General features: G+C 41.3%; 1 protein-coding gene across 2 annotated transcripts in view; it reads left to right on the top strand.

The window, feature by feature from the left end:
- Positions 1-13,066, top strand: part of LOC138261133 (uncharacterized) — a 170,668-nt gene that overhangs the window by 58,412 nt on the left and 99,190 nt on the right. For both annotated transcript variants that reach the window (XM_069209809.1, XM_069209808.1), the window contains 2 exons: positions 9,649-9,848; positions 10,360-10,463. In XM_069209809.1, the coding sequence (XP_069065910.1) occupies positions 9,649-9,848; positions 10,360-10,463 (304 nt within the window). The remainder of the gene's footprint in view (positions 1-9,648; positions 9,849-10,359; positions 10,464-13,066) is intronic.

Genomic DNA, 13,066 nt, shown 5'->3' with positions numbered 1-13,066 from the left:
AGTCAAGGGCACACCGAAAAAAGAGATAATGTTAACAAAACAGCAACATAAGAAAGGAAAAGGATATACAAATATGATTTGTCGCAGAAGATACCTAAAGACACATTAGGACAGAGGAAATTAGAGGAAGGAAATTGGATCAAAAAAATGAAAAACTATTGAAGGTAGTGAGTATTGAACTGTGGAAATGACTTCATATGAAAGTTGGCATCTTATAACAGAGGGTCTTTGCCCCCTCCAAGACCAGGACACCATTCCAATTTAACATGAGATAAGGCTACCTGCTTTCCGGTGACCTATGATTAGTCACTAAGCGTTTTTCTGTTTGGCATGTCTGAAGTAATCCTAGGTACATTTAGGTAAATTTCAGAATGACCAGGGGAAGATTGCTGGAGTTTTACCATCTTAACCCCAAATACACCCACAATCCAAGATCATTTCTCCATTCAATAAGGTGCCTAAGATTATATCACGAATGTTGAGGTGGTGATTCTGTGTTATGCCGGTCCTCTCCTTTAACCAAATATTCATGTTGTTCAGCAAGGCAATTACAATGGATTGTCCAAGTTGGCAATGTCTGTATTCTAAGTAAAAAAAAAAAACATACATTTTGTCAGGCTAAAGAAGGAATCACATCACCATGTTCCCTGAGAAGAAGTCTCAGGAGAAGAAGGAGGGCTGTCCGTCAAGTGAGTAATGGCATGAAGAATCCTTCTTAAAGGACTTGTAAAGGGTACCATAGCAGGGGTCAGCCAACATTCCCATCATTTTTTCTAGAGTACAAAGAGTGCTCCTAAAGAGGCAGTGCAATTGACCATCATTCAATTTGATTAATTCTTAAGTCTGGCGCCCACCTTCTTCCTAAAGACTTAGGGTTTGCAAACCCTACGGGTAGAGTCAACTCTAGTCATCTGTGCATTAAAAGTGGAGCTTATGGCTTGTGTATTTTTCTTTAAGTATCTTGACCATTGCATGGAATACATAGTGTCATCTGGGGTCAGGTACGTTGTGGCGTTGCCACATTCTTAATGTGTTAGCAGGTGGGCGTCAGACACACTATAAAGTTTGTACTTTTGTGAAAATGATGACAATGTTGCCTACTAGTTTGACTTCTTTGGATTCTGTATCTTATGCTTACATTCTCATCTTGATCTGCCAAAGAGGTCATAAAGCAAAGCACCACCAGTGATGGATCAACCTCCGGTCCATAACAAGAAACAAAATTAGGCTTGTTTTGTTTTTTGAAGCAAGGAAATGATCTAGTTGATTCTTGATAGTTGGCATTCTCTTGGCCCCACCTTGTCTTTCCCTAGATGCAGAGGCCTGGACATACAATTTGGTAAAGCACCGGGTACAGTATAGCAACGGGGGAAGAAGGGAACTCAGGCAGTAGAGAGGCCTGTAGGGCTGTTCAAATTCTGGCCATACAAATATGCATCCTATTTTTACACAGAGCCAGCTGTTTGAAATTTAGTTTAGTTTAACCATTTCCACCACCCTCCATAGGTATCAACTTCCATCATATTATTTAAAGTTCGAAATTAATCACATGAATTATATGCTTATTTGCATTCATCTTAATGTTACTTGGATGGTACAGCCTTCCCTGTGATGCACTTAGGATTAGTCACTTATATGGATATTTGTCTGGAACGAGAAGGGAACAAGAGGACTAAAAGTTTCAATAGTTTATGAAAATGTAGGTGATGCCCTACGCCCAAACCACTGAATTTTAGAATTCACAGTCAGAATATTTCAACAAGTGATAACATGTTAAACTCGAGAAGTTTCCACTCTTCTCCTATAAGGACATATGATTGTGCACCCTCCACTGTAGAAACATGCATGCCTATAATCGAAAAGGATAATACCTTCCTTTTCAGTATGCAGGATGAAGGTATAAACCAGTGGTTGACTCAAATTATGTGGCAGATGAAGAACAAATTAGGTGGTCAGTTTAATCAAATTATGCAACAAGAAAGCATATAATGTGCCATATTGTGTCCACATTTTGTGGCAGCCTTACCTTACTAATTTGTAATGTTTAGAATGTTAGTGGTGTGCACCACATCAGTATCATCTTAACACCTACACGCAACAATCAGCAAAAGGAAGGTGACATGTTAAAGGGCAGTAAAAAACCTGTCACTGCCTCACAACACAATTGGCAGCGTTTTTAGTAACTTTTGATCTGTTCCAGCAAGAAACACTTCAATTTAAAAAAACAAATCTGCAGATTGTGCAGAAGAGGATGGATTATGTGGCAAGTACAGCTAATCCATAATTATGTAGAAAATACTGTGAATGTAAAATAACATAACTTCAGTACCCATAGTCTAGAGTTAATATTGCACAATACATTAAGAGATAGTCCGCTGATCTTGAATCTGGGCATTTCCAAGTGATGATCTGGTGGATATTCATTCCACAATGAAAACTTACTTGAACGTATTCCAAAAAAAGCAATTCTGCCCTCATAAATCCCAATCAGAATAATTCAGACATCAGCCATTACATATTTTTGTATATTAAAACCTAGGGCCTGATTTAGAGTTTAGCAGATGGGTTACTTCACCACAAACGTGACAGATATCCCGCCCACCGCATTACATTTTCCATTGGCTATAATGGGATTATAATACGGTGGATAGGATATCCATTACGATTGTAATGGAGTTACCCCATCCACCAAACTCTAAACCAGGCCCATCGTCTCCGATCCCAACAAAGAATACTATGGGAGTGATCTTACTTTAGACTTTCTAAACCCACAATACAAGTGGCCGCTGTATAACGTTAGAGGACCAGTAGATAAGCTTTAAATTAGCTACTGGGAGCATGTATACTTCCTGACTTCATATTCCATTCCTCTATAGGTTTGAAAAACTCATAGTGACATTCATTCATCTCTTGTTGCTACATGGAGCGATATCCATTCCTGTTACAGGATATCAAAGAAACGTATGCATTCCCCAATTTTAATTTCTTTCTCACAGATTTAATTGAATGTTCATTCCTGTTTCATCACTCTAAAGACATTTTTTGATGCTGTGATAAATCTTTGTTTTTTTGTACCTCTAGTGGAACTTCTGCATGCAGTGATAGTCATTTCAGTCTAATAACTCCATTGGAACCTCTTTGTGCAGTGGTAGTCATTCCTTATAATGATTCCATTGGAACCTCTGTGCGCATTGATAGTTATTCCAGCCTTATGACCCCATTGAAACCTATGCGAGCAATGATATTCATTCATGTCTTTTGACTCCAATCACCTTTCTACGTGCTCTGATATTCTTTCATTCATTTCCCATGTCTCACTTAGAATCTCTCTATGCAGTGATACTCATTTCTGTCTTGTGATTTCACTAGAACATCTGAGTACAGAGCTATGCATCCATGTCTTGTAACTTGAATGGCATCTCTGCATGCACTGGTATTCATTCATTACTTGTAGCTCTGACGGAAGCTCTGCAAGTAGTGATATTCATTACTTTTGTATGACTCAATTGAAACTGCTGCACACAGTAATATTCATTCATTTCTAGTTTATTCAATGGAACCTCTGCAGGGAGTGATAGTTGTTCCTATCTTCTGACTCTACCCGGACATCTGAGTGCAGGGATATTCATTCATTTCTCATGACTCATGTCACCTCTGGATGCAGTGGTATTAATTCCTGCATCGTGTCTTCAGTAGTTTCTAGACATGCAGTGCTATTTCTACCTGTTTCATTGTCCCAATGAATCCTCTGCGTGCAGAGTTGTTTCTTCTTACCTCACGACTCCATTGAAACCCCAGCCTGCAATGTTGTTTCTTCTTGTCCCATGGTCCCTATGGAACCTCTCCAAAAGTGGCATTCTTCCCTGTCTCATGACCTAAGTGGATCATATACAATGCAATGACCTTCATGCTGGACAGTCCTCACCCTTCGAAGAAGCCACTTTGGAAGGATTTGTTAATTAACATTTTAGGGATGTGCCCTAGGATACCATAATCGTACAATGAAAAATAACTTAGTATTTGAGCTCAAGTCCACCATATTCATTCAGAGAACAAGAGGTATTCTCATATTAACATACAACAGCAACATTCCCAGTTAATCAATTACAGTTAACTAGTTCAAACGATTATTCAGGCAGTATAACTGAATAAAAAGCAGAAGGCGACTTTGATGCCTCAGTTGAACTCACAGTGCAGGAATGTCACCGTGATTGTTCGTTATTTATCATGCACTCTGTTGCATCTCAGAATATCTGTGGAACTATCTCCGTGTGCCAAAATATCAAGGCCTTGGTAGTTATAGATTTGCTATGCTTAACTTCATATTTAGGTTCACAGGTTCGATCAAAATATATGTATTGTTAAGGCACATGCATGTGGAATCAAGCACAGTAAATCTAAACTTACCTATATATACTTAACTTGTTGATACTTTGGTCCCCAATATTTTTGCACATCAATATTTCTTCCGCTACTTAGGTAGTGTACTAATGCCCAATAGCAATCGTGCACCATTTCACTGTAGTAAAAATGTATTCAGTTTACAAACTGAGCCACACTGCTGGAACAAGCCTTTCTTAAAAATATGAAAAGTGGGAACTGATAAGAACTGTTTTTTTAGTTGCAGCATGACATCTCACAATTTTCAGACATTGGTAAAATTTTGCGGCGTGACAGTTAAGCTAAAATCAGGGCAAAATAGAACAAGGTACACTGCTTTTAGACGTTCAACTATATTGCCACTTTTAGCCCATCCAAATATACCACTGCTTTTAAGCCGTCAAGATATATCACCTAAGTTAAGCCATCCTAATGTAAAACTACTCTTAGGCCATCCAGATATATCAACCATTTTAAGCAAACTAAATATATCGCTACTTTTTAATCATCCTTCTATTTCTCCTATTTTAAGCCATCCAAATATATCACTGTTTTTGAACCACCCAGATTTACCACCTAGGTCAAGCCATCCAAATACACCGTTGCTTTTTAACTAACCACATAAATCGGCTATTTTAAGGCATGCACATCTAACAGCACATTTAGACCCGCCAAATAAACTCCCGCTTTTTAGCCATCTCAATCTGCCAGCGCTTCCCTTGTGTATTTCTCACACGTGGATATGTAAGGAAATCTTCTCTAAGTATCTTACATCCATACCGAAAAAGTACCTGAGAGAATCAACATATCTAGGGCAAATATATTCTTTTCACTTCACATATCATGTTGGAATGAGGCGACAGATGAAGAAACTCTGCCATTTTGTAAATTTTCTGAAAAGGTTTTGCTGTTGGATTCCTTACCCAACACGATGAATGTGGCAAATGCCTTTAAACTTGACAATTGCAGAGTAATGCATGCCTTCAATAAAGGGAGAAGTCAGAAACCAATGCTCTTTTTGGCCTTAACAAAAAAACACATAATCCTGCATTGATACTGCAAAGGGCCAAGGTGGGGACAACATCGGGTGGGGCCTTTGTTCCTTTTTGTCTTTTTCACATTAAGTTGGGCCTCTTTCTAAATGTTTTTGTTTCTCGTGCGAGGTAATCTTTTGGCAGAAGGATGTCTTTTTTGTTCCTACAGTATTTTGGAGTGTTGGTACATGTGTGGGGAACTTTGAGGGTCACACATTTGACTGTTGGTGGAAGCAGCTCCTGTGTCCTTCAGTATAGGTTTCATCTGTGGGACTTTGGTTTGTGTTTCTTTGTTGTGGTTCTGGTATTGATACTAACCACCATCTTTCTTTCTAATGGCTCTCTCAGCCTTATGTGTCACTCGTCTGATTTTGTGCACGGCAGGCGGTTGGCCTGCTCTTGCAACCCCTAGGCCGGACAGTTAGGACTCCACTCCATGGTGCAGTCAGGTCTGCCTTTTGCAAAGAAGGGGCAACTGGTGCTCTAGGCTGATGTTCACATAAACCTTTTTTTTGCTTCCTAAACTGCCCCTCCTTTGACTTATTTTACGTGTGCGTTCAATACTATATTTGTGATTTTCCTGCATATTCACCAAATTGCCCATGTTGCAAGCACTCATACACCATCATGTATGCCGGGACAGCAATAACTCATCGCGCAACAACTTAACATGTGCATACACCACATGAGGCTTGCTTTACATTCCTTTAGACGCTCATACATAATAGCATAACCTCTACATGCACCTACACCACTACGTTACACCTTTACATTGTCACGATTACGTACATATTTTAGATGTTCGGTCACCCTAAGTGCATTCATTAGGTGTAGAAACTATTGGAAAGTTTTGTGAATACACACAAAACAAAAGTTAAGACTTTGTGGGTGTGCACTGCTTTACCTTCTGAAAGGACACCTACCAATCATCCCCTTGTGAACACCGCAATCATACCCCTACCTGTCGCATTCATGGATAGTCCAGTGTGCTGTGCTTTCCCTAGGAGTATATGCCAATTAAATATGCATCTGCAAATACATTTTTTACCCATCTACGTTCAATTTAAGTGGGCAAAAAGTATGTAATAGAGGCCCAAATGTTTAATTTTCAAACCACAAAGCCATGCGTGTGACTGTTATTCACCCATAATCAATACACTGCCTCTGCACTAATAGAGAATGCAGAGAGACTTCCATGAAGCTAATTGCAGTTATATATATGGTACACTGTCCTAAACATTTGCATGACTGTATCCCTGCTTACCACCAAATCACTACCTCATGCTTCAATATTCCACTTCATGGCTACTTTTGAATTATTTTGAGAGTTTGCTAAAGTGCAAACGGGACCCATAGCTATAGAAGCGCTGTACATAGCTTTACCTGTCACATATGCCATGTATTCACCATCAAACTGAAAAGAGCATCAACTCCTGAAGTTCACTTCAGTGTTTCTCTCCCCTAATGAATGAGTCTGCTGATAACTGTGTCTCGGTGAGAGAGCTGCGAGTTTGGTCTGTACTTTAGTCTCCCTTTTCTGGATTCTTATGTTAGGGACCTGTTTAGTAGAATTGTTTTGACCTCTTTCTTGAAAGTGAAGGTCGATGGGAAAGACTGGGGCCCTCATTTGCCTCCCGTCAAAGTATTTAGGATGGAAAACCGCCATTCCGGTTTTCTACCAGCTCTCCCTATTATGAGTTTCCCGCTGGGCCAGCGGGTAAAAACAGCATTTCTGTGGACTAGCCCAGCAGGAAACAGGCCACAACATTGACGCCGACTTGTAATTGAGCCGAAGGCAATGTTGAGGTGCGTCAGTGCTACAGCACCCACTGCGCTTTTCACTGCCTGTAATTTAGACAGTGAAAAGCACGATGGGGCTGTCCATGGGGGCCCTAGCACTGCCATGCAAAAGCCGGCAGAGAGGGGACACGTAATCCCCAGGCCAGTGCTGCTTGCAGCGCTGCCCTGGCGGATTAAGACTGCCGTTATAGGCAGGCTGTCGACCGGGGGCAACCTGCTGGCGCCGGTGGTCGTACCATGGTGACTCTGCCACGGTCATAATGTGGAGGCCAGACCGACACTGTGAGTCTGGCAGTCCCAGGACCGCCAGACTCGTAATAAGGGCCTGAATCTCCACACGGAGAGAGTTCCACATCCTTGGGCGGATCCGGTGAAGGTGCAAGTGTAGTTTTTTTCCCCTTTTTTGGGGGGAGCAGAGTGGGGATCTCAGACATTACAGCAGGAGTGAACTGATAATCCAAAGGAGTGGCTGCTTCCTGAGATCATGAGGGTTTGTGCAACGTTCTTGGGTTCATCTGGTGTAGGGCTTTGTGCCTTGTGAAGGCTGTTTTCAGCTGGGTCCAGGCTTTGAATGGGATCCAGTGGAGAGACGAGACACAAGAAAGCGATTACACAGTGGGATATGGATGTATGGAGCAGTGTAAATGTGGTGAATGTCTGTAAAGTAGGAACACAGAGATGTAAAGGCTTCTCTGTATGAAACGTGAGTCTCCATAACTCGATCACTATTTCTTTTATACTTTGTGTAACCATCTTCACTGTCAGCAGCATATATGTGTATCCGTGCACTCTTGCATGACCTAAGGTGCACATGTACTGCACATGTATTGTGAGGAAGTAGCTAAATGAGAATAGGTGGAAATTTGGCTAGACCCTTAGTGCAGTTTAACTCTGCATGGAAAGCACTCTAAATATCACACTGGAGGTGAAAGGCTTTTTGAGATAGACTATGGCTCTCCACTTAGATAGCTGGGCAGAGCTCAAGGCTTCTACCTGCTAGAGGTGTTAGGGAAAGCAGGAATCAGCAAGAATGCAATGGGAAAATAACTTAGGTTCCAGACAAAGCTTGATAAAACTAGTAAAACTAAAGACAGGGATATACAATGGAGAAATTATCAACAAAATGTATTAAGAAAGAACTGTGTGTGGTCTTCGTGAAAATGGATATCTATGGAGCCCATACAAATCTGTGGAAGAGTAGAAAAAATAATATAATCTTCTGAGTTCCATTATCTTTCTTTTCAATGGAGCCAGGAATAATGGACAAGCAGAGACTCAGGGGACCTAGTCAGCCTGGGATTAGGAATATTATGTGTGGAAAGTTACATTTGGCTTAGAGGAATTCTTGAAACTAACATCATTCATATGAGAGCTGGTGACAGATGATGACCAGGGTGCAATTTCACATACCCTTACATCTTTGTGTACCTACTTTACAGATTTGTTCGCCTCATTGAATAGCCCAAAACATCCATGTACCACTGTGTACTTACTCTGTACTCCAAGTCCAAATTCACACAACTCTCTGGCTGAACAAAGCATGTGGGTGGGATATATCTGGTTATAACTTCTGCCTCACTTTCCACATTTAGGCCAAATTTACAAGTCATGTTTTAAGACTGGCTACTGCTTATACCACCTATGGCAGGCCTCTGTCACAGAGGAGGCACACTGTAGCTGGACTGTAGTGAGGTAAATACAAAGGCCTAAAATCTCTACTGAGGGACAGACGATGAATGGTGGTCTGCAGATTAGGACAGATGGATCTCCTATGTACATTTCCCACTCTTGCTACTTCGGATTCATACATGTGACTAAGTTTGTGGTATTCATCTTGTACTGCGGGTAAGGCCTTACAGGAATGCCTACTAACTCACTTCTAACTTTGCATTATCAAATGTGGAAATTACGACACACTTTGGAGAATTTCTGCATTCAAAAGTGTTGTTTCCACACACAATGCTTACTCAGCCTGTATTCTTTTAATCATGTTTGGAAATTTCTTCACATAAGGTAAACATTTTGGCAACCCTGTGTTGAACTTATGCGTACAGATTGCTTTGTGAGTGCAATGAATTGGTCACTTAAACAATAAATAAGGTCTCTTATCAGTATCAAAATAGAACATCCAATTCAGTAATAGGAAGGTCATACAAAATTGAATAGGAGATGGCTCTAGTGATGGAGCGGATCTTCCATTAGTTGAAGGACTCTGACCTTTATGGGTGTAAATGTCTGAATAATATGGTCATATGGCCAGTACGAGTCATAGCAAGATGCACTTAAAGAAAACATGCTTCAAACTCAAAGCAAAACATGGAGAACACATTTTTCCACATCCCATCATCAGCTCTTCAGTCTCCCACATTGTACTTGTTGACTAAATGTGTTTTCCAATTGCTGATGGAAAGCTTATGTCTTTGTGCCCATTTAGCTGAACATAAACATAACCTATGACGTGAAATACACAATGTTCATACGGACCACAGACGAAATTCAGACTACATATAAGGACATGCAAGTAACTGAATTCACCCAGTGGTTTGAAAGATTTGATCTGGTAATCGAGAGCATCAACAGCACCATTCTGGACCAAGTTCCTCTCACGATCTCTTGCGAAAAATATGAAGCACTGTGAGTAATCTTCAGATATTGTCTTTTTTTAATGTTCCACCCTCTGGATTTGGCAATTTGATGTAGCCCAACCTATTTTCATATTTGGAAAGTAAGCTACTATAGGATGCACAGGGGGATGATGAGAGAGTGAGCGGTATTAGAATGTTTAGATTGGGTAAGACACATCTCTCTGGGTCGTCAGTTTAAGACTCTGCCCAGAAAAGTGTGAGGGTCTTGTTTGGTATGAACCCATAAAGCACCTGGCTCACAGCCTATACCTGTCCAAAACAACCTATGTAGGAACATTCACAATGTAACCCTATGTAAGTGGTGCACAGGTTCTACTTGTCGCCATGTGTAAGCGGGAGTGATGCCGTTAGTTGAATAATGTTGGGGATTTTTTCAGCTGTATTTTTTCATTACCACATTTGGCTAGCCCTATGCCTCTGGCTGAGCTCTTTAGCAAGGATTCATAATTTAATGTACACTAGATCAATCCCTGCCTTTGCCTGCTTTTTCTCTGTTCCAGGATTGCTGCGATCAACATGAAGTTCCCTGAAATTAAAGAAGAGAACATTAAAGACGTGTTTCAATTCATAAAGAAATACCTGAGTCAGCCAGATGGAGATCAAGGTAAATATCTAACACAATTTGAAATGGTTGCTAGGCAGGTGCCTAAGCCTAATCGTTCTGCTCCACAAAGATAAAGGGCTAAGCTCTAGGAGTGATGGAACATCTACCCTTCTCTCTCTTCCCCCCACCTCATTTAGATAGTGAGAAAGGAGGTGTTTCTGACGGTGGACCAAACACAGGCATTGCCATCCCAATCATTACATTGGACCCAATGCTGTGGTAATGGTGCCGCTGGTCACTTTGTTTAGTGTAACTGTTCTAATGCTGTTTACCCAGGTGTCGTTTCTGGTCAAGACCATTAGAGCCTGAGTGTCATCAACCTTTCATGCCTTCAGTGACTATATGAATAAATGTCTCTAGTGCTAAAAGTAGGGTCATCTAGGAAGATCCTGACTGTGTTTTCTTTTGCTAATTAGCCCATTACAATAGAGTGACCTACACTAGCATAGGCTTTGCTGGGTGCTGGGAAAATAATCCATCAGAAGGATTGTAGAATTTTACTAAGAGTAAATGCCAATTTCTTCCAGGAGAGATGCAGAGGTCTTCTTTTGGATTCCCCGAGGAACAGAAGAGGGATTAACGTTTGAATTGCTTTCAAGATTATCAATTTGAGAGAGTCATAAGATGGAGTAGGACAGAGATTCTTGACCACTTTGGACAAATGGCTAGTAAAAAAACAACACTGATTGCATGTAGTCACTTCCGCGCATATTAGTAAGATCCATATATCCCAAAAACATGACCTATCAGAAGTAATGCAAATCTTCAGCTAGAAATGTTCATCATCTTTAATAACATTTATGTAATCATTCTCTTTGACTGAACCTCCTATTTCCTCCCACCTCAATGTGAAATTTACAGCACATACAACTCACGCCACCCAATTCAGCCACCAAGCATAAAGTCAGAAAATCAAGACATATTTCTTTCATATTGTATGATCCACCAGGAGAAACATGCCTCTTACGTCTTCTAATTATGGATGTGCAAAATCTGCATATTCTGCTTTGGGTAATTACATGAAATTACAAAATCATTTCCTGAAATTATGTAAAGAGCAAAACCAGGATTTAGCACTTTATTGTAGCACAACCTGTGTCCTTGCATTGATATTCAAGGAAATGTTCATGCATTATGAGCTAACAAAAATAGTGTAAAAACACAACTGCCATGCACAATAGCCGCTTTCCTTCTAATAGTTTGCATTGTTCCCATACTTCCACTATACAATGTTGTTATTTGGGGAAACTCACATAACAAGCATAATGCAAACTTTCCAAAAATATGCAATCACAAGCCAGCAAATAATCATGCACAGACAAGTTTCTTCCTAAGTCTTTCCTTAGGTAATGCAATGTAATTAGACACTTCTCTATATAGGCTGCAGGAAGAACGTCTCAGAATGTAATAGAAGAAAACACAGGACATAATTTATGGAAGGTCACAAAATGTTCTGTTCATCCACAAGTAGAATAATGATGAAAGGCCCTTGGAAATATAAGAATCATGGATCATAGCTTACAAAGTCCTTTGAATCGGAACTAAAGACATAGGTTACATGGAAAAGACTTGGATTTGGCCCTGATTTTGAAAACTGGTCTTATGCATCTAATGGCCTCTTGTGAAAGGCCAGTACTAAAGGACACTTTATATTGCCTTAATTTCGAGATAATGAGAAAACATTCCCAGACCAACTGAGTTTTCCTGACTAACACATTATGGGCCTCATTACGAGTTTGGCTGGCGGCCTCAACTCATGCCTCCATTGGGCCGCATGTGCGGACTGAACACGGCCGGCCCTATTAAGAGTTCTCCACGTTTCTGCCTGCCGTCCCTGCAATGAACAGGGCCTTAACATTGACGCCGGCTCCTAATGGAGCCTGCGCCAATGTGGCGGTGCAGTGGGTGCAGCAGCACCCATTGCGCATTCCACTGCTCGCAATTCGGGCAGTGGAATGCGCGACAGGGCTGTGCATGGGCAGTGCAGGGGTCCCCAGGGGCCCCCGACACCTTCATTCCGCTAGCCTTTTCATGGCGAAAGGCTGGCGGTACGGGTACTCATAAGCAGCGCTGCCCTGGTGGATTCCAACCGCCGACACCGCCAGGCTGCCAGCTGGTGGCAGCCTGGCGGTCATACTGTGGCATTCATAATGTGGCAGTCGGATCACCACGACCGCGGTGGTCCGACCGCCACCGTGGGTCTGGCAGTCTGAAGTCTGCCAGACTCATAATGAGGCCTTATGTGCCTATAATGGTTCCAGTTGTGTTCACCAAACAAATTTCAATGTGGCTAATCCTCTGCCTGTGATCTTCAACTTTACCCCAGAATACAGGCACCAAGCGTATGGCATGGGCATCCACCTATTCAAAGAGCATTGCCTCATTGTTTAATTCATCAGCCTGTGCAAAATCTGAAAGTAGCATTGCAGGTCAAATTACCCAGATCTCAATACAGACTGGTAGCATGGGAGAAACACCAACTGCTCCTCTTTGTCAGAACATTGAACGAAATTGGTTTCACTGAAGCCTCAGTTACACTCACAACTGCTGTATTTCCAGCCTTCTGTTCACCTTGCTCCTAGCATAGCAGATCTGATCTGACT

Source organism: Pleurodeles waltl, chromosome 10 (genome assembly GCF_031143425.1).
Source record: "Pleurodeles waltl isolate 20211129_DDA chromosome 10, aPleWal1.hap1.20221129, whole genome shotgun sequence".
NCBI classification, from domain to species: domain Eukaryota; kingdom Metazoa; phylum Chordata; class Amphibia; order Caudata; family Salamandridae; genus Pleurodeles; species Pleurodeles waltl.
This window is presented reverse-complemented; position numbering and strand designations above follow the sequence as displayed.